At 33.0% G+C, this 23,457-nt stretch overlaps 2 protein-coding genes across 8 annotated transcripts in view; one reads left to right on the forward strand and one right to left on the reverse strand.

Moving 5' to 3' along the window:
* The first annotated feature begins 87 nt into the window (after positions 1-87).
* LOC124310135 (casein kinase I) lies at positions 88-18,574 on the forward strand. Of its 4 annotated transcripts, XM_046773821.1 has the most exons (7): positions 88-480; positions 6,587-6,624; positions 6,942-7,051; positions 8,971-9,193; positions 9,502-9,795; positions 10,338-10,614; positions 15,147-16,187. In XM_046773821.1, exons 3-7 carry the CDS (start codon positions 6,966-6,968, stop codon positions 15,242-15,244), a joined length of 978 nt encoding a protein of 325 aa, XP_046629777.1. In that variant the 5' UTR covers positions 88-480; positions 6,587-6,624; positions 6,942-6,965; the 3' UTR covers positions 15,245-16,187. The 4 variants fall into 4 exon arrangements, with proteins under 4 accessions (XP_046629777.1, XP_046629774.1, XP_046629775.1 ...); XM_046773818.1 differs by lacking the exon at positions 6,587-6,624; XM_046773819.1 differs by lacking the exons at positions 6,587-6,624; positions 15,147-16,187 and adding an exon at positions 17,292-18,574 and having other exon boundaries at positions 89-480.
* Positions 17,195-23,457, reverse strand: part of LOC124310133 (dynactin subunit 1) — a 31,067-nt gene continuing 24,804 nt past the window's right edge. For all 4 annotated transcript variants that reach the window (XM_046773815.1, XM_046773813.1, XM_046773814.1 and 1 more), the window contains one exon: positions 17,195-23,425. In XM_046773815.1, coding sequence (XP_046629771.1) covers positions 23,207-23,425 — 219 coding nt within the window. In that variant the 3' untranslated portion in view covers positions 17,195-23,206. The remainder of the gene's footprint in view (positions 23,426-23,457) is intronic.

Genomic DNA, 23,457 nt, shown 5'->3' on the forward strand with positions numbered 1-23,457 from the left:
TTAATCACGTTGTTTTCATTCATATAGTCATTCGTTTGACGGAGTAACTGTTATTCCATTTCCCAGAATGCATCGTTTCCGCAACGTCAGTAATCAGTTGTGACTGTCGAGCGAAGGGAAAATGTCGGCACGTTGGGGGCTGCTGTGCCACTAGTGACTGTCGCCTCCATTTCCCGTTAATTTCCTATTATTAGTCATTATTTTGAACTCTTTAGTTACTTCGTGAAACCTTCCTTATTCAGAAAATTTTCTGTACGAACATTTATCAACCAACTGGACGCGGGACGGTATTATTTCTGTGGCGTTTTGTGCGTCTTCGTCGCGTCGTCGTCGTTGTGTGGTAACTAAAAAGAGTCCAACATGTCGCTCGCCAACACAAAGATTGAATTTATCGTGGGTGCAAAATATCGGCTGATGAGGAAAATTGGATCCGGATCATTCGGTGATATTTATCTCGGGATCAACATCTCAAATGGCGAAGTAAGACACTAGTAAAAAAAAAAACCATTTTACGTTAAACTCTCCTCTGTCAAAATTCCCAGTTAAACTTTCCGTTCCCCGCTCAGTCATCGCAACAACAAAAACCCGATACTCACCGTTATGTCATGACAGAACCAGAGAGATAATCCACTAATCCACCTGTATCAAAACTCACTTTACCATTTAGTCACCATTTTTTATTGTCAAACCTAATGCGCGACCTTGTTTGTTGCTAAGACTGTAGATGAAAAAAAAATCAAGCAATAGATGGTTGTAGATGACGGGATTGACTAATAGCATTTTCTACGATTCGCTAAAGTAGGTTACAGGCTGTACAGTTATCAGGAAGAGTGACGTGATACCTCCTTGCACTGTTACCATAAGCAAATAAGATAGACATTATTTTAACGGTGATCGTGAAAATCAATTTCCGAACTAAAACTCCGTCCTTGACGTCCGACCGCAAATTGAATAAAAATTTTCACCTGAATTACCACGTAATTTCCGTTATTTGTAATCGTCTTGGTGGTCTGGTATGCCAAATAAAGTTGACTAATTTTCACGATCAATGACGAAATTAGGAATCCACAATATTGCAAGTAGGTAGAGAAGAGAATTCTGAATAGGGTACAACCCTGCACAAAACACACAAAATGAAACACTCATATTTGTAATGGTCAAATATCCATTTGCAATTCTTTCGCTAAAGCATGTCATTGTAGTATTAAGGCATCAGATACACTTGAAAATTTTATAACAAATGTATTTCCAACCTTATATTTACTTTCAATTATACGGGATAAAGTAATCAGCAACCTACTCAGAATGTGAAAGCAATTTATAAATGCAACAGCAGTAGGATTGATTCTGTAAAAATGTGTTGAAGTTCACGAAACGTTATACGCAAAAGTAACGATAAGCAAGGTCAATGGTATTTATGTAAGCGTTAATTCATACACCAAAAATCAACTAACAATTTCAGAAAAAAATTGCATTTGAAATATATATCATTCTAGTTTTTCAGTCTTACCATTTTGCAAAAATCATACCAAATTGCTGTACTGACAGGAAACTTTCTGTCAATTAGCTTACAAATTTCAACTTCAATGTCAGCAATTTATAGATCAAATAAAATGAATATTTATAAATAGACAAAGGTTGCATTGTGTTTGCTTGTTCCTCTGACAAATTGCATCAGCTGATAGTATGTATAATTATGTATACGTCAAAACTGCGGATATATTTTTGAAAAATTTATTGGATTTTTTCTGGATTTATGTAAATAAGAGCATGCTCACACAAATACCACATCAAAATATCAAACATGAGTATTATCATGATGGAGTCACAATGATAATGGATATTAATTGGTATAATTAGGGAAAAATTGACACACAACAAGGTTAAATTCAATTCACATAAAAGCTTGTATTATATTTTGTTCGATAATACTTTAGGAACTTATTGGTTAAACTTTCAACAAATATTGCAATAAAAAAAAAAAAAAACTTTGAAACACATTAAGGTAGTTGTCGTGAAAAACGCGTACAGTCAGAAAATTCTGAAATTTTGTATATTTATTAAGAACATCATAATACAATCACTCTTAAAATTTGAAGTCGATTGACCCTTTCTAACTCGAGATACACTTAATTAAAAATCGGTTCATTAACATGGAGAGTATAGGCACAACATAGTGCTTGTACCAATTTATCAGTCTTAATAAAAAACTAACTGTCAGAAATTTTCAAAAAACTAACAGTCACTTAATGTTCGTGTTCTGAATTTTTAGAAAAAATGAAATAAAATATCGTCCGTCTTATTGTCAATAAATAATAATGTAAAGTTTAACAGTTTATGACAAAGTATACGTCCTAGCTAGTTGGACAGAAACAACTTGACAACGCTATACGTGAGTATGGATATTATTTGCACGGTAAATTCAAACGGACAGAGGGACAAATGGATATACAATAATATTTTCAGTACTCATATATTTATTGCTGATAAAATATTTAAAATTTTAACTTGTACAAGAATAATTTCAACACAATCTTTGTATTAAATATAAAGGAAACACAGGATACAATAATACAGAAGCATCTGAAAATTAAACTTGTAAATATTAATAATAAATGATATAAATATAACGCGACATAAAAATTTCCTTTAATCATATGTGCTTTTTATATTTTAAAAAATGAACATTTTTGTAATTATATACTTATCCGTAGTGACTTTTTCTAGACAAGAAAGAAATTAAATATTAAATAAAATTTAACGTGAAACTCACATAGTCATTACAAATAAAATATACTGTATATTTTTGGTAACACAATAAAGAATATTAATATAATCTTTGTGTTGAACTTAAATTAAACACAGCATATAACACAACTGAAGTTTTTTAAACTCAGATGATATAAATAATAAATGAAAGAAACGTGAGTTACATATATTGCACTTAAGGGGTTAGGTGGGTTTCAAAAGCTCGTAATAGGTACATTTTTATGAATTTTTTTTTATTTAATCAACAGAATATTTCATTCCATCAATTTAACACATAAAAGATACATATTTTATAAGTAGTTTGTGAAATTTTCATTGAAAAATATTGAAAATTAAGGCGTGGACTCGTCGTCTGCTATGACCCCTCAAAAAAAAGTTCTCTCGGCGTAGTCAGGATAACTCATGACAGATTCGTCTGAAATGCAAAAACCAAAAATTTTCTGTTAGTAGATGTTTAAAACTCGTGCTTGGACGAAGGAAAAAAAAAAAAACAAAAATTACATTTTTGGCGGCGTTGAAAACAAAAAACCCTTATTTTGAGTAAAATTTGCACCCTTCATGGCCTTGAAAAATTACTTGGAATAGAAAAAAAAATTCCTTCGTTCAAGCACGAGATAATGTTATTTTGAAGAAGTGTGCAAAATTTGAAAGAGATCGGTTCATAAGTTTTCGAGAAATCGTGACTACCGATTTAAAAAATGTAGTTTCGAGAAAAAAGCGATTGAAGATTTCCAGAATAGTAGCCAATAATCGTACTTACACCGTGTAATGATGCAAACCCACGTTTTTTCCACGTGCCATCACCTGACACGGTAACATCTGTCGTATCTTCAACATTATTTTCATCACACGTTAATTTTTTTTCTTGATTTGCAGCAGACAACAAAATTGATTCGGCAACAGTTATGACGCACTCATGTATTTTATAAACATAAAAATTGTACGTTGATGCATTCAAGAATGAGGAACTTATATCCATCAAACCACAGAATTTTTTACATCCGGCAAGTCCTAAGCCTAGTATTCGCATCACAAAAATAAACGAACAATAGCTAAGCAGCTGCCTCGATATACCTGCCTCCATATACCTGCGTCACGCTCGGTTATAGCCTGATGGGTGAAACATCCAAAAGCTATATCTCTTAGAATATGACTCGGATCGTTTTGAAATTTTAAAAGAATATTCTCAACATATTCAATTATAAGATAAGCAAAAAAAAAAAATTCGATTTTTTGAAATTTTGAAACCCACCTAACCCCTTAATCACATATATTTTCGGACTTAAAGTAGGTTAGGATTTGCGCAATTCATTACAGAAACATTCACAATAAAAGAAAAACATACCGAATACAACTTTTGTGTTGAGTTCCGAGTGTTTGCCACTGTCTTCGGTAACATGAACTTTACCTGTTTCAACTATATTTAATATACAACACTTCTTACATTGTATAAAAAACGTGGAATGAAGACCTGAACGGATTTCTTTTTTTATTCTCTTTAAAGATAACGTTTCATCACAAACTTTGCACTCTAAATTATCTGCAATTTCATCGACGTCAATTATACGTTTCCCAACTTTCACGTTAGAATCATCCTCAGTTTCATTTTCCACTTGTGATTCCATTTTTCGTATTCGGCCTTTATCAATTGATTTAACCAGTCGTAGACGTTTATCTAACACTTTTTTTTTAATAAAACTTCCTTTATATCTTAAATTTTCTAACATTATTTCACTTATTGTAGACGCAGTTAAAAACATAAACACAAACCACTGAATGTACGTATCAATCTATACTGTACATAGACTTAGTCTCCAATATATCAAAACTGTTGAGGCCTAAGAAACGTTGCCGGATTGCAATGTATAAAAATGTTTAAGAGTATTGGTGTATACGTGCATATAAGTACCGTGTGGGTAACGACTCCATGGGTACAGTCTTACACGAAAATTATAGCACATTCTGCGACAAGCTCGTGTGCTCTCTAACCGCGCGCATGATACAACACTCTTTTACAATATTGTACCACGACAACTATCTTAACTTGATATATTGACACAGTCCAAATTATTATTGAGTGTGAAATTCAGTAGGATAGGGAAAAAAATAAGAAACTTTCAACAACTTTGAAACTGATGTCTATGCCTGAGTCCTTTTCAATTCATCTTTATCTGCAAACCTAATTCAGAAATAAGTATCGTATTAGTTAGTAAAGTTATTATGACGATTTCATGCTTAGGAAAAACCGTTATTTCGCGATTTTGGAATTGTCTGAAATTCAGTAAATTGTCATAAAACGAAACACACGCATATTTCAAAATCTCAGTTTATTCAAAATGATTGTAATATTAAGAAAGTAGTGAGCTTTTCTCTAATATTTCATTGCGATAACGTTACTAACTTCAATCTTGTGAATAAGTAGCAGAGTAATGAAAAATTTTTGCAAGAATCAAGAAAACTGCTCGAAATTCATGCCCACAAATGTGAATGTTCCTTACTTAATTAATAACGACTTTGTTTCAGGTGTACTAACTGTACAATGAAAATATTTACATCTTTTATTCTACCTCAGAACAAGTTGTTAAAAGCCATTCAATTCATAGCGATAAAAGATTTGAAAACTTGCTAACAGTCAGGGCGTTTCGTGTGTTAACCAAAAGTAGAATATTATGCTTAAGCATAAAGAAATCATACTTGCCAGTTTTTGAGCCGAGATTCAATATCCCATAATTATCATCAAACTTTTACTAATAATTATGTGTTATGTGTTGTGTTAGAATCATCGCATACTATTTATAATGATAATTGATTTGAGTAGCAGGAAATAATAATTTATAATATTTACAAAAGTGTAGATCGTCCTTTCGTTATATGATATAAAAAATCTTTCCATACTAATACTAGTGTCTGAAAAATGATAAAAACCATGGTTAAGTAATAAATATAGGGAAGAGTGGGTAAAATGGACCTCGTTTACAATTAAAGAGGATTTCAAAAAATGTCAATAACGCTTGAAATGTATTTTTAGTCCGGAGAAAAAGGAATTTTGTTCTCGAGATTGGTCTAACGTTATTCCTTCCTCAAAGGGCTCAATTTTCCCCCTCCCATCAATATAATAACGTTAACCGAAGAAAAGAGTACTTATACTATAACTTTGCTACCTAAAACTGCAGTTTCAGAGTGGTACAAAATGGATGAGGTTGACATTACCTGAGATATTTGTAAAGATATATTTTTTAGGAAAATTGACTGTTATTTCGCAATCTTCAGACTGTTTGAAATTTAGTAAACTGTATAATATAGCATGAAGAATCTCATATTTTGCTTCAAAATTGTTTTTAAAATTGAAAAATGGTATTTTCTATTAAAATCTTTCCTTACTTTAACTTTATTAACTGCAACCACATGAAAATGGTGACTGTTATGGGGAACAGCAGATCGTTATCTGGTGATTAGTCCTAGTATTAAATTTTAATTTATAATCCCGGGATAAACTTTACACCCTTACACCTTTTTAAACCCACAATTCATGTTCTTTTTCTGACATTCATAAGTTTTGAGGTATTGTTTGGACAATAATTTTTTGATTCCTAAAATCGTGATAATCAATATCGGCCAATTCTTGGTTTCTAAAATCCATTGCAATTTATTGTTTCCATGTCACGGTGATGCAATAATGAGGCTAGAATTTTATTTGCTTGTTATTTTTCACTGTGTGACAAAAATCATCATAAAAATATATGGTCAGTTTAAAAATCTATCGAAGTATTTATTCTTAGAAGAAATCTGGGGATAACATTTTTTCTCCACTGCTTAGATTCCACTTGAACAAGCAGCAGACTGGTGCAAGAAATTGTACGTATATTTTTTCAAAACTTAAACCAGTCTAAGATTAACCTGCCTATAAATGAGGGAATGGTCAAGATATATATATATATCGAGTAGAGAAAAATATGAATAACAACTATGCTGCAAGTTATTGCCTCGTGAGGCTAATTCTGTAGCACCTGAATATGACATTTTTTTGATATACTGTCAATTATGTTTATTGAACGATGAATGTTGCTGGCTCAGGCTTTTCATCTTGTTCATATATTTATTATTACATTAGCTTTCCCAATTAAAACTTGTGACATTAACAACTCATGTACTATTTTATAACTCTGCTATAGGAAGTTGCAGTGAAACTGGAAAATATGCGAGCGCGCCACCCGCAGCTCCTCTACGAATCCAAATTATACAAAATCTTACACGGAGGAATCGGAATACCTCACATACGATGGTAATTATTATACTAGATTCAAACTTGTGCATAATAAGTGTAAACTTATTAATCAGTATTAAGAAGAACGAGTTGAAAACATAGTCGTCGCTTACAGTGACACATAGTACCTTTTTATGGAAGGATTTCTTACAAACCAGGAAAAACAAAACAAAATTGGGAGATATTAAAATTTTGAGATATTTCCAAATGATTGCATTACGATGCAAAATATTTTCTACCCAATCAGTGTTAGGCGCTAAAATCAATTCATGTTACAAGGTGTTCAGTGGTCAAAAAAAGCCTACATACGCGAAACAGAAATTGAATGTACATCCATACAACTGTAAAATTAATTATAGTCTGATTTGCATTAATAAAGTATTTATTAGGCATAAATGGAAGCCAGTCTACGAATGACCAAAAAATCCCATTGAAAAAGTTTTTACAATTTATGAATGATTAAAATAAAATATTGATTTCTTTGCTGTATAAAGGGTCCACGTCGATTTTAAAATCTTAGACTTGTCAAGGAATTCTAAACTGTTCAGTTACTTTAGTGATAATTCACTTTACTATTAATGAAATTCATTACATGATCAGAAATATAATGCCGAAATTTTTTTAAGTAGATATTAATTGGTATTAGGAATTTCGTAACGTTACTGTAATTATACATTTTTAGCAAAACTTATTACTTTGCAAATTCAGGATTTTATGAAATTCACTAAAATGCAATACAGCAGCATAAACAATATAGAGCATTACTTCGTTCATCCAACCTAATATCGAGAGAGCGGAGCTTTAATCAATCGAAAACCTGATGAACAAGGTTCTACTGTACTCATATGTTGTAAATTTAACTCCTCACTTCCAAGATATTTTATAGTTACAAACTGCTGGTTTTTCGTCCAATGTTTTGCTGTGCTAACGTTACTAACTTCATCCTTTACATTTTATTTAACTCTTCACAGTCAGATTAACAAATTATTTCACAGTAGCCACACTGGATCGAGTACCCAATCAGTTTGGAAAAATGATTTTGAGATAACTATCCGTCCAAGGTGAATCAAAGAGTTACAGAACATGCCTTGGAACATTCTAGACTGTGGACGAAAAGTCGGTTCATAAGAAATCAAATTGCATTATGTTAAAAAATATTCATAAAGGAAAAAATGCTCCAAAAAGGCACTTTCACTCAAAAAATCATATCGTTGTCAATTTATTATATTATCAACTAAAACTTGGAGGTGATACCCCTTACATGCGATACTTGTGAGAAAAAAAAAGTAGTGGCATAGTGCACGTTCCAAAAAAGCTTTTTCCTGTGCGCGATGCTGCTTGATCGGGTGTCTGGTCAACACTGACACTTCATTGATGATTCAAATAACTAACAGCTCGTACTTATAGGGGATAGTTCTAACCCCCGGTATATGGCTACTGAAGTCTCATTTGAAGCCAAAGACCATTAGATACTTAGATGAAGCCGAAGGTAGCAGCCAGAGTTAGCAGCGAAACGTGTTAAACTTTTTGGAAATAGAAAAATGCAGTTTAATTTTATCCTCATTATTCTATCAACGTATTGAGGGTTCAAGATATTTCACGAAATTTTGATTTTCAGCCTCGACTAACTAATTCGAATGAACATTAGAACGTTTGACTGCTAATTCTGGCTGCTAGCTTCAACTTCGCGATATTTAAGCCGAAAGTTGATAGATGCGTCGATTCTATTCAGTGTGAATACAAAGGCTTAAATAATGAAATACCCTTGTGTTACAATTTTCTAGCTGTCACAAACTGTATAACAATCCTTAGAACATAAATCCATTTTAAAAAATGTATATTTCTAGTTCGAGAAGCGTTTTCCAGTTGACAAAATGATTTTCTAATTGTGGCACTTTTTGAAAACTTTGTAAAATCAAACACTCTTGCTATTCCAGGTATGGCCAGGAACGTGAATATAATGTGCTTGTTATGGATTTGTTGGGACCTTCCTTAGAAGATCTCTTTACATTCTGTTCGCGAAGGTTTACGATAAAAACAGTATTGATGCTGGCTGACCAAATGATTGGACGAATTGAATTCGTCCACTGCAAACATTTTATTCATAGAGATATAAAGCCAGACAACTTTTTAATGGGAATCGGGCGCCACTGCAATAAGGTGAGTCAAAAAAACAAAATCACTAGGCGTATAATGGTATATCTCTAAATACTAGTACATGCTTATACTGGTACCAAGGCTTAAATACCTGGTTATTCAGATGTAGCGTCGGTACGTGAAATACTTGTCGTTTTTTGTATACAAATGTGTGTTTGATCAATAAATGCATTAGCGTTCCGAAACAAAATCTAATTTAAATTCAGCATGCTGCAGTCTTATATTTTGCACATCTTTTTATCACTATTATTACAGTCCCTAATATTTTTTTCCCAATCAAAGTTCACGGTACCTTATAAATTATTTTACAGCTCTTCATGATAGATTTTGGACTAGCAAAAAAATACAGAGACAGTCGCACCAGGTCACATATAATATACAGAGAGGATAAGAATTTGACGGGAACAGCAAGATATGCTTCAATTAACGCTCACCTTGGCATTGAGCAAAGTCGCCGTGATGATATGGAATCGTTGGGTTATGTTCTCATGTACTTTAATCGAGGATCTTTGCCTTGGCAGGGACTCAAGGCTGCTACCAAAAAGCAGAAATATGAAAAGATCAGTGAAAAGAAGATGTCCACTCCAGTTGAGGTCTTATGTAAGGTGAGTTAGTCTCTTCAAGTCTCAATCCGGTTTCTTCGTTGAAAAACAAATTCAGGACCAACAACGAATTCGTTTTCTCCGAAAATACTTTTCAGCTTTTTTTATTTATTTTTTTTTCCTAATAAACAAGTCTCGTAATTAAAACTGTATTCAGATATTCGGAGCAGATTGGAAAGGATCTGAAATAAGTAGGTTTTTTTATACAATATACAAAATTTTGTATCGGGTTTCTAAAAAAACTCTGTAAAATAATGGAATAATTGATTCATTCAATCTAGAATATTATCTTGTTAACAATTTACGCGTTTTGTACTGAGGAAAACAGCCTATGAAACAATTTGCAAATAAAGTAATTAAGTATAAGTCATTGTAAGTATCAGACCACTGAACAAAAACACTAGCAGTAACTCCTATTGTAAAAAATGTGAGGTAAATATCAGTTACATCATTCACTTTCCGACATAGAAGCTAAGTCTGTCAGTTGTGTTAATTCTCTTAATAAATATTGACACAATTATTTATTTATTTATTTATGATTCTAGGGCTTCCCAGCAGAGTTTGCGATGTACCTGAACTACACACGAGGGTTGCGATTTGAAGAGAGTCCTGACTACATGTACCTGCGACAATTGTTCCGTATATTGTTCCGGACCTTAAATCATCAGTATGATTATACTTTTGACTGGACAATGCTAAAGCAGAAGGGGGCCAACCTGAACTCTGTCAGTGGTCCATCTACGGGAGGTCCAGGCATACCGAGCCAAGGACCACAAGGTCAGGGCCAAGGTCAGACAACTACTCAAGCCAATGCCCAGACAGGTGCGTCCATTGGAACACATCCTACTGCATACAAGTGACGATGGTTACCTGGTTAATACTCTCATATGAAGCAGCCCACCTTGTTGAAACATTGAGGTTTCTTTCAACAAAATTCAGAATTAAACAGAGCCTTATCCATGACCATTTATCGGTTATCAATCGGTATCCAATACATCCAGTCATATTCCGTGAATCAAATTTTATACGTTTGAAATTTATTGAACAATTTTCTTCAGAATTATGTTTTCCGTATAAAATTGGACTTAACCTTTTCAGAACTGTTGTCCATTTCAGTGGATATACATTTCAAAAATTCATAATTAAAGTTTCACTCATCCGATTTTTCTTAAAAGATGGGTTTTGTCAACAGTTCCAGTACCTATCTGAAAAAAAATATATTGAAGACTGTCCCTTCATTTACGTATGTTTTCTAGTCATAGAACTGGAGCTGAAGTAGACGAAAAAAGATGCGTAACATTCTCGTTCTCGTTTCGATTTTTATGGGCTATTTGAAATTAATTTTTTCACTGGAAAAATAATATTTATGTTTTTAGAAAATTCTCAAGTGTTATGAAAGATATATAATAAGCTCGGCACCTATTAATGCACAGTTGTAACCTTGAAAAACATTACACCCCCACTGTAATGGACATGTGTATAACTTTTGATATACGTTTAAGGAAAATCTAAAAAAAAATCAGATATAGTAGAAAAATAAAAATCGAAATATTAAAAACAAATAATTGCCACCGTTAGATTTTATTCAGTTCTGAAAGGGTTAAATAGAAGACACTTACACATTGAGTTGAGCTGAACGTATTTAGACGTAGAACATCGACGATGAAGTATTTAGTAAATCAAGCACAAATGTAGTCCAAATCCTATCTTAAAGCATCGATCTTGCTATGCCTCTCCTGAGATCTTGAATGAATTCTTGAAAGATGAAATTAGTCAAAATCATTATTACGTTGTAAATTTAAGTCAAATTTTGCAATAAAATGCCAAGGACAATTCTTAGGCAACAACCTATGATAAAATACGTGTAATATAATTCAATGATTTAGATACACATCTTCTCACCAGAAATTCTTGGATTTATTCTAAAACATAGATCACATGATTTAAAAGGTGATTTTTTTTTTTTTTTTTAAACCCCATCTTGCTCCAAAAAGGAGTGAAACAAACTAAAATTTGAAAAATATGAGAAATGCTGACTAGAGATTAGGTTTTTCTCTATTCCTCAAAACATCACGATCACGGTGTTACATTCTAAACCCCTTTTTGATTATTGCAATACAATTACTCTACTTCCTTTTACTTACACCAAGGCTCAATATGCGCTTGATGTAATCTGTAAAGGGCCTAGCCGGGGTTGCATATGAAATATGCCCCTGAACCGATGTGGATTTACTATACGCCACATTTTAGAGCTACCTCCAAAACCTGGTTCACCCAAGTTTAAAACCTCTATTTATATTATTACGCTGGAAACTCAGAATAACGTGGATTTCCGTTTTTTCGCGATTACTACGCTATTTTTACTGTAAAAAATATGAAAAAAATTGGAGATCTGGCGGATATCGATGTACATACTCCAGAATTTGTTCGATTTTTTTCGGACCAAATTCGAGCTTCGAAAAATCTTTTGAGGTTTAAATTGTCGATCTCTTATTAAGTTTGAAGAGTGACTAGCTTCTTTTTTTTACAGTATGTTCATTGCGTTATTTTTGATTTCCTGTAATTTTTTCAGATTTTTCGGAAAGGTGCGTCATTGTTAAAAAAATCAAAAACTAATTTTTCAATGGTTTTTTGGGGGAAAAGTAACTCAATGTCAACTCAATCATCGGGGGGACACATTTCCGTGATCTCATGATTCTTTGACATAGGTAAAAATATTCCCTTATTTACTGAATGAATGAACAAATTCATTTTTGGTTTTATAATATTTTAGCTATAATAATTTTTCATCTGTTTGAGAAGTATATCAAACAGATTTGAAATTACATAATGTAAAAGATGTGTACAACATAATGTATTCAGTCTTCATCACTATCATCATTGATAACAGGATTGAAAATTCTATTTAATAACTCTGCAGGCCTTATAATTTTCGCGAGATATCGAGCATTAGATAAATAAGAAATTATTGCTGCTACGTGTGAACAACACCCGACGGTACGACTCCCGTTCGCACATTCGCAATAATAGCGCTTGATGCCAAAGTATCCAGTTGAGTTGGGGACATAATCGATGTAGCATGGATAAGTTTTACTATTTATGTGTCGCGATCTGACTTCGATTTTCAGTATATTGCTCTTTTCTTTGAGATAATGAAGACTAATCTTATTATCGTCATCGATAATTTCTGCCAAGTATGACACTGCTTGACTCAATTGGTACGATCCAGTGAATGCTCGATATTTCGCGAAAATTATAAGGCCTGCAGAGGTATTAAGTAGAATTTTCGAAACCTAGCAGGTCAATCCTGTTATCAATGATGATAGTGATGAAGACTGAATACATTATGTTGTACACATTTTTTACATTATGTAATTTCAAATCTGTTTGATATACTTCTCAAACAGATGAAAAATTATTAAGGCTAAAATATTATAAAACCACAAATGAATTTGTTCATTCATTCAGTAAATAAGGGAATATTTTTAACTATGTCAAAGAATCATGAGATCACGGAAATGTGTCCCCCAGATGATTGAGTTGACATTGAGTTACTTTTCCCCCAAAAAAACCATTGAAAAATTAGTTTTTGATTTTTTTAACAATGGCGCACCTTTCCGAAAAATCTGAAAAAATTACAGAAAATCAAAAATAACGTAATGAACATACTGTAAAAAAAAAGAAGCTAGTCACTCTTCAAACTTAATAAGAGATCGACAATTTAAACCTCAAAAGATTTTTCATAGCTCGAATTTGGTCCGAAAAAATTCGAAAAAATTCTGGAGTATGTACATCGATATCCGCCAGATCTCCAATTTTTTTCATATTTTTTACAGTAAAAATGGCGTAGTAATCGCGAAAAAACGGAAATCCACGTTATTCTGAGTTTCCAGCGTAATAATATAGATAGAGGTTTTAAACTTAGGCGATCCAGGTTTTTGAGGTAGCTCTAAAATTTGGCGTATAGTAAATCCACATCGGTTCAGGGGCATATTTCATATGCAACCCCGGGTAGGCCCTTTCGAATTCGACTAGACTTTAATTTTTTATTATCACTCTTGCAAGTATGGTAATATGTGGTTTATGGGAAATTAGTACTAAATAGGCGGGAAAGTTTCCAGGTGGGTCATTGATTCAAAATAATTATCACTACTCTGGTATTTTTAAATATTTTTGGTTCTAGAGTAATAGAACTATGCTTAAAAAGCTAGCTCTATCTTTGACTGAAGATTCGCAAAAATGGTCACCCATGTGTAAATTAGTGTGATGCTCTGTTGAGACTAGATATGCCTGGGAATAATAAAATCTTACACTTACCGACGCTCGTGTGGGATTCGGTGGGATTCTGTTATAAATGAATCAGTAACTACAGAAAAGCGCAATTCCCCCAGTCCACTTCACTGCCTCTTGACTGTCTTTTTAAATTCAAGGGCCCCTCTGTCTTGCTAAATTGAACAAATTTCACAAACTCGTGAGTCCATCTATTTATATTTCACAAATTTTATAACACAAATATGTCACAGCCACATATTTATATCAGCTCATAGTTTTTCTTTGGACTATATTGGTCATACCATTCACATTCGTTAAAATCGTATAATTTTTATTACAATTCTGTTCAACAAAACCAATCTTTAGAAAAAAAAAATTCCTTACGTAATCGGTATGGAATCAAAATTTATCTAATTGAAACCCAATTACAATCTAGCATTTACTTGAAGCATTAAAAGTAGTCACAATGTTTCTTAAAACCTTACACGTTAAAAATGTGAGATTTATTTTACATAGAAAATGAAAAATGCTTACAATAGTAGAATTTGCCATAGGTTTTGTACTTAAGAATCAAAAGATTTACTTTTGCACGCGTAATCATGGCTCATTTCACGTTGTTACTCTGAAGTCTAACAAGTTGGATAAAGATCTGTTATATTCTTCCTCTTGAATACCAAAACCGTCCTCACTGTATTTCTATCTGTCAGATCACAGAAATATTATCTATATTAATTTGGTAAACTGTGATTTGAACTGTTTAGTTGATTAGTTTCGGACAATAGAGCAGCGAGTGGTCCAGCGCCTGTGGAGTGGAGATCTTCTCTGTGTACAGCATGGCATTTAACTGTTGATTAGACGAAAGAACTAATTGGGCTAAATTTACACCATCTAAACAATGAAACTTCATAAATTCTGAACTCTGTTTGAGATTTCTTTTTTCCTTGGTTTTTTTAGTAATTACTATTTTTTTATATGAGAATATGAAAAAATACAGATACTTTGAAGAAAAAAAGCCTTAGTTTTACAGAGTATCATTGTTTTATTTGTTCTTGGTGTCAATGGACTTATTATTGAAAAAAAAGAACTAGCCATGGGCGAGAGCGAAGTGATCAAAAAGTTCCGAGCAGCAGGCGTCGCCGTAGTTCTTCATGCTGAAAACAACTTAACGAAAAAGGACTAGCTACACCGTCTTCCTATCCCATTTACTTCATAATAAACCAAACCCTACTGTTGAAAAACTTCAAAAAACCTGTAAAAAAAAAAATATACGAAAATTTATCTAAAGAATGCAACATCCCACACAATTGTTTGGCAAAAGCTGTACTCTGAGTTTGTAGCTTAAATTACCGTTTTTATTATATAAAATTTGCCAATATCGTCAAGCACTTAATTTCAATGGATTAAATTTTCCCAAAATTTACTCACTTGAAATTTATATGTGCCCTGAGTACAAGAAAGGTATTGCTCGATTATATTTTATCTCATTTGACAAAAAAAAAAAAAAAAATTATGAATTTTTCAAGTCACTTACAGAGGTGGGTGTGGATTGAATTTTAGACATTGTAAAGATCTTGAGTACAGGTATAGTCATTGATTTCCCTAACTTTTGTAATTTTGATTTCTCTTTAACATTTGCCTTTACATCCGATCGTTGAGTAAATCAGGAAAATTTTTTCGTTGAATGTTGCTGCTACTACTACTACTGCTGCTGCTGCTGCTGCTGTTACAATCACTACCGAAGCATATAGTAAAGAATAAGAGACATGAATAAATAACAATAGTCCTGTGTAGCTGAGATCATACTTGTAATATGCTAACAGTGATTGAATATTCATTGCAATCGATTCTTGTAGTTGTCGATTTAAGTGTGACCAAACAAAGGTGTACCAGAATAAAATGATACACTTTTCATTTTTAAGAAACCTGTCTATGAATTGATTGATATGTCTTGCTTCGATTACGTTCTCATACGTATGGGACATCTCGATCAAGATTCTACGTCGATGACTCAGATTGGCTTTATAATGTTTTGTATGGAAGTACATGAAGAAAAACGCAATCTCAATTTTTTTCACAATTTTTCGACCCAGCGTATCTGAAGTATGATTTGAAAACTTGGAAAACAAAAACCCACTTTCTAAAATCCGAAACAATTCAGAAAACATCTTTTTAAATATAAGAAAATTTTTGATTCCTATTAGAAAATGGAGATTTCATAACTTCAAAAAAAAAAAAAGATTATTATTGGATTGCATTTTTGACACAAAAATGAACATAAAAGCTCATTATAATATCTCTGATCAGATATTTTTCGGCCCATATTATAATGAGCTTTTATGTTCATTCTTGTGTCAAAAATGCAATACAATAATAATAATAATTTTTATTTTTTATTTTTAAAAGTTATGAAATCTCCATCGATATATTTTCGACATAATAGGTGTCAAAAATTTTGATATATTTTGTAAAATTTTTTCTAAACTTTCAGATTTTAGAATCTGGGATTTTTTCAAGTTTTTAAATGATATCTTAGGTACGCTGAGTCGGAAAATGCTAGAAAAAATTGCGTTTACGTTTTTGTCATGTAATTGTAGAATCTCGATCGTGATATTATAAAATGCCCCGTATACATATGTTTCATATACGTATGAGAGTAGAACAATATATACCTATGTGTGTGTACATTCTTTCTTTATTTGAGATTATTATGAACGTGGTGCACTAATTGTCAATCAACAAAATCTTTAATATTATTTCTATGTAGTAGTCATAAAGTATGCCATTATGGTCGCGTTTTCGTGCCATAAAATTGAACTTGACGGATAAGTGTTAAATTGGACATGAGTTCAATTTTACGATTGGGAAACGCAACCATAATGGCCTACCTTACAATTGCCATATTGAAAAATAATGTTCCCACTATGGTCGTGCAACTTTCCGACCTTGGTACGAGAGCTGCTATTCTTTCAAATCATATTAATTCGAATTTTTCACAATATTTATTATGTTAATTATATCGCTTGAATGAAAAAACGTATTGTTTATTCATGTTCACAAAATTTATAGTCTAAATGCAAAGATTTATCGAAGAATTTGGATTTAATTATTTTAATGTTTTTTGCTTAACTGGAGTTGATCCGCTGTAATCTAACACTCCAAACCACGCTTCTACTTGTGACTAACTGATGCTAACATTTCAACAAGAATTTTTTTCTCGTTTGTTTCAGGAACGCGTTAAAGCTCCGAATGCCCCCTGATAGCCCTGAATCAGTTGCGATTGCTAAAAGTGCCCCGAATGCGAGACTTAACATAAAACTGACATTGAATACAATGAGCTGAATTACATGTAAAGTATTTGGATACTAAAAAGACGACATTTTATTGAATGAACAAAACAACGTTGTTCATAAAGTGAAAAATTTAGGGAAAATTTTTAAGTAAAATATAGAAAAAATTTTAAAAAAAAAAAGTGAATTAGCATTGGACCATTTTCAATGAATGCTTATCAGAAAATTCAGAGCTGAAGCAAACTCAATTTCCTATCTTTCTAGTATTTAAAGCTTTCCTCATAATTCAGTTCGACGATTGATTACCCGGATGAGAGATTAGGCGTGAGGTTGGCTTGTTCTCGTACCATTGCAGTGATTTCCATTATTCATACTTTTGTGGTAAATTACAAAATTAAATATTCAAAAGATTCCTTACACATTTTCATTCAATACACACTGTTGATTTTGCAAGTTCAAAATCTTTCATTGCTGCAAAGGCTGTGCAAAAAAGTTTAGTATATATATATATATGTATAAAATGTAAAATGAAGGAACAGCATTATTATATTAAGATTGTTCCTTATTGCCGTACAGGGAAATGTTTTAACTTTTATTTTTCTCCATCTCAGTCACCTTGTTATTTTAAGCCAGCATATTGTTTAAACCACAGCTTTATTCTTTAGATGAACACAAAAAATCTCAACTTTGATGTTGTCTGTGTCTTCTTGTAAATGTTAGAATATGAAGTGTTAATTTGGTTAATGAGTGAAGGGTGAGGAGTCTTTAAACAGCATTGTATTCGAAATACCATCAATGCTATAATAAAGGAAAAGGTTTGCAGGCCGACCTCGTACTTACTCTCACTATTGCAACCGTTTCTTGTGTTTCTCGCGTGTGTCGAGAACAAATAAATAAGTGGCCAGAAAGGCATTGTTCTGACTACGCCAGGATAGAAATTGAGAGTCTGAATGCAATAGGCCCAACAATTCACAGAACAATTTTAAAATTAAGAAACAAAAAAATGAAAACCATGCTCAATAAAGCACGTGTTTATTATTATAATGAGTCGAAAATTTAAAATAAATAATAATTAATGAACAAACGAATGAATGAGTGAGTGGAAAATGTGTAAATGTATTATGAGTGATAAGTTAATTAATAAATTAATAATACATGCACATGATACTAAATGGTATATTATAAAAATACGACAGTAACTAAGATATGAGTTATTTCATAAATATTGAAGGTTTATTGCTCCCTTTCTCTCCGTAAATAAAAAAACAGAATACTGATGACAATTTAATATTGTACTACGTGTCTGATCATCCTTTCAGATAATTTGACCACTTCCCTCCGTTCTCCCGTATATTTCCTGATATCTAAATTCAATTGACTATCAACAAATCTATGTACAATACATACGCGGTTTCTCCGTGTGTACTTTTTGCGGTTTTTAGAATTCCCAGGTATGTGATTTTTACTACTGTCAACAATATTCCTACACTACCGAAAGAAGTGACATTCATTATGCTAAGAGGATTGCTCATGCGACTAGATATATTCACTTTAGGAATAACTTAAGGAATCCCGTTGACAGTAGTTTGGCGATCATTGGAAATGAGCAAGAAGCTGTTAGATGTGACACCACCTCACACCGTAAACAGCATTGAAAGTTGCCCGAATGTAATAGCTGACTGACAAGTATTTTGGTGAGTTACTGGGATATGGTGAATTTGTTCCGATAGACAATCCATGGAAAACTATAACAGAACTCATTGAGAATTCCAGAAATAACTTTCTATATAAGTTCAAAGACACTAGCCTCGGGCAGGTCCTAGAGGTTTTCTCTTGAACTCTGGAAATGAAGTGAAGATATTCACTTTAATCAAAAATACCGTGGATTGTTGGATTATAACGGCACCACACTGAATAAGTACCTCAGAATGATTCTTTATATTGCGTTCTGACACATCCAAATTAAATTGGTTCAATTCTGTTTCACGAATGAATCTTGCCGTCTATGAGCTATTGAGCTTCCGTATCTTATAAATCTTAATTTGTCTGCATTTCAATGTTATCTTCTACACCTTCTACATTATTGACTTCCTTTAAGACTTAACTTCTTGGAGAACCAATCATAATCAGAGCATAAACCTACGTGTTTACACCTGTCGTCATCTTAACACCTCTCATGACCTGACTCATTAAACGAAATTACTACGTTAATGGTTCATAAATCCTATTTAAATTGTCTTGCTTACTTGCTCCAAATCATCCTAAATATTTACAAGCTCTATCCACTTTTTGTTTTCGGTGAGTCATGAATAAAGGACAAGATTTGGTGTCAGCATAATATTCTCTTGACTAGTTGGGATACTTCCCCGTCGACCTTTCTTCTTCACCATCACATGGTCTCCCTGGTAAAAATGCTAGATAGGCGAGGCGGTCTGGTCGTTTTAGAGACCAATTATTTGGACCCTATCATCTTGCTATAGTTTGTATCTGTACCTATTCGTAATTTATCCATACGCATAAGATGCAAAGAAATCCCTATACTTTTTGTTTCCGGTCTTTATAGGCATCTATTTCAATCCTACGCATATCAATAAGTTACGAACAACGTTGACTCAAGATATATAATTTTCAGTCAACATGTTCTACTAGTTACAATTCATTGAAATGGCTTCCAAATAACCAATGCCTTGTCAATCATCTGTTTAAGCTACTAATTCCACTATCCACTGACTCAATTTGCCTCTTTTTTTGACATTAACTGGCGATTCTTGCATCTTAAATATAAAATATATAAATATAATATATTCTGATAGAACAGGTATGCTTACGACAAAGAGAAGCCACTCCAATCACGACCAAACCCCGCCAAGAATTTCAGATAAGAATCTTTCAAAATGTCGGCTCTTAATTTTGTTTTGTTTTCTTTCAGGTTTGAGCTACAGATTTCAAATTAAGTTATCTTTGCACCCAGTAAATGAGAATAATCTCTCGAAGATCCGTCGCACGTTCGCACAAATTTATTTATTTATTCATATTTCCACATGTCTCAATCTTGAATTCACAAGGATACTAATTCAAAGCTCATATAACTCTCAGACAAGGACAGACATTCATAGGCAGCTGAGTTCAGCTTCTGAATCCCGATTGGAAATGTATAGTTGAGGGTTAATCACTTTTAGTGGTTAAAGTTACTCTAGACCACCAACTATGTTTATAACGCATTTTTTGTTGATTTTTGGTACAGGAATCAATTAATATAATTAGGTCACCTAACATGATGGTACGCTGCGACGATTTGTAGTGGAAATTGGAGAAGAGACAGAAAGGGAGAAAGACGTGTTTGGATCGAGAGAGTTAGTAGATGTACGTAGCTCGAGAATATAAGGCGTGTGACAATAGTAAGTTGAAGCGTAAATCCTGGCCAGGTAGAAATTTTAACAAAATATAGGACTGAAAATACAAAGACTTTAATCACAAACTTTTTTACTCATTTTTAACGTCGCCACCGTCTTCTGTACATATCTGTATGTCCGACTTAAAAACCTCTCTCGTCTCAATTTTATTTTATGGAAAATTTTCTCCTTACTCATCATTTTATCTTTTTATTTATACATCTGTGTTATTTGTTATTATGTATTTTTTTTTTAAACTATCAGGCTAAGATTGTTAGACCTGCGACTAGTAGTGTCCCTTTTATACTGTAACCATAGAATAACGAATTTAAGAAAAAGTGGAGAAGTAAAAGAAAAAATCGAAGTTCCAAAAATTATACAAAAGACTCAATTTCTCTTGGTGTCTGATTTTATGTGTTTATGTCTTTTTATTATTTTATTGCGTAGATTGTAGAATAAACTAAAATCGTTACAACGTTTGTTGAAAAAACATGTGTTCGGCGAAACTTGTAACAAGACATTGTTGAAGGCAAATATCTTGAGAAAGTAGATAGAAGAGGGTGATGCGATACGAAGAAAAAAAATCAATAAAGACTAGGTTGATGCACCGGATGTAGACTCATTACAGAATAATCCTCTATTGACTTTGCGACAAAAATCGGCTAAATTAATGCATAAAGATATAAATTTATTGCATGCAAGCATTGAAAGCCATTTACGTGCTGATGGCACAGCTGTACTATGAAGAATACAAAAACATTTGGACATAGAGATTAGAGACAACAATGGCGAGTGAGCACACTACCTACCTATATAAACACGTCATAATACTAATTTGTTTAAATATAATGCAGAAAAAAGACAAGTTATCATAGTTTCGTATTGAATGTTCAGAAAGTTGCGCAAATCACGCTATTATTCACCAAACTGTAAATATTTTCGACTTTAATTCATTACCAGTGGTCAGAATTTGGTAAATAAAGAGGTGACGAGGAAATAGAACAAGATAAAAGAGAAAATTCATCATTTATGTTAGTATATCGAGATATTTTGATATAGGAGTGTGTTTTTATAAGTCTTACAGCTTTGGTGCACCAGTCATCAGGCTGAAAACGCAAAAATTTCGGTTCCAAAAAGAAATTTTTTCAACAATTACTCTGCAGTCAATAACTTTTCATCAATGTAATGAGAACACTGAATGGTCATGGTTAGCACTTCCTATATAAATAATCGAAAGTCTGTGTTCATAGAGTTGAGTGTCGTAAATGATACCAGCAAAGTAATACAAAGCAATCAACATACCATGAGTAAGAGTAAAAATGCTGGGATGGAAAATCTATTAACTGGAAAAAACCGTTTCTTACATCATTTTTTGCATTAAGATCATCATTATGAATGTTACTTCTGATACATAGAAGCTCCAAGTTTCATGAATTATGTTCCAAAATTAAGATATTCCTCCGTAATAGAATTAGAGACTAATAGACTATAAGGACTGAATATGATAAGAGAGGTAGACGGCAAAACTGTGTCAGAGAGAAGGGCTGCGATAAAGAGATTTGCGCATGCAACGAGCAAATGACTAGTATTTTGCCATTGTACACTGAGTCTTTCTCTCACGAGCAACCGAGCAAAGGAGATCAAAGCAACAGCAGTTTCTGAATTCCAAGTTTGTTGACCTGTTTTCCAATCCTGTTTTTGACGAACCGATACGATTGGCATGACTATCAAATCTGGGACTGGGTCATATATAGCAAACTTCAGCATGGCCAGTCTTGCCCACTGCCTCCCCCCCCCCCCCTTTTCTCTCCCCGGCAACTTCATTTAAGAAATTTCTACAGGTTTATTTTGTTATTTTTTTGTTTGATCTTTCTTTTACATCCATAAATCTGTTAGTGGACGAGTATATAGTGAAGAGATTACGTTAATAGCGAAAAATAAATCTTCATATGAAACCTCTTTTTGACTAGCCTAAAGAGCAGTTAAAAAAAAACTTAACTTAAACAACAACGGAAACCGCATTCAATAATTAGTTGCTAAAGCTTTTATGTTTGTGCAGCCTGCAAGCAGGAGAGACTTCATGTTGAACTCAGTAGAATTGTTGATCACTTGCGAATCTTGAAGTAAAGATATCATACAGGATCATTTATTCGTTGCTGAACAAAAGCATGAGTAACACAGCAGTTTCAACTGTCATCCGCATAAATGGCTCTCTGACCCAAGTCTCGCATTCAGCAAGTCATAAATGAGCCTATGACGAATACGTTTTTGTTTCATTCCAGTGTGATTTCAGGTAAATCTCATATCGAAATTTATCTACTTGTTTTACGACATAAACGCTGACGAAAATTTGACTTACAATGAAATTACATTTGTATGCACTGGTCTCTCATTTACAGTCACATCATGTAAAGACTAGCTATTTACTATCTAAAAATACAGTCAATTGGTAAGCGAGCATGTCTAATAGCAAAGAAGGGAGTGTATTTTTCTTAGTTCCGGAACACCTAAGTTTATAGTTTGGTTTTGCGAGGGACCATTGTAGGGAATCTTTATTTTAGCTGCCATCAGATGATCATGGCCTGCCATTGCTGCTGCCATCTCGAGACTTGGAAATACTGCAAAATCTGCTTCCGCTCTACCGCCTAGCCTCCTCTTCACTGCCTCCTCTCGTACTTCACTCTGTATATCAGAATATTGTTTTCAAACATTTA

This window comes from Neodiprion virginianus, chromosome 1 (assembly GCF_021901495.1).
Source record: "Neodiprion virginianus isolate iyNeoVirg1 chromosome 1, iyNeoVirg1.1, whole genome shotgun sequence".
Classification (NCBI taxonomy): domain Eukaryota; kingdom Metazoa; phylum Arthropoda; class Insecta; order Hymenoptera; family Diprionidae; genus Neodiprion; species Neodiprion virginianus.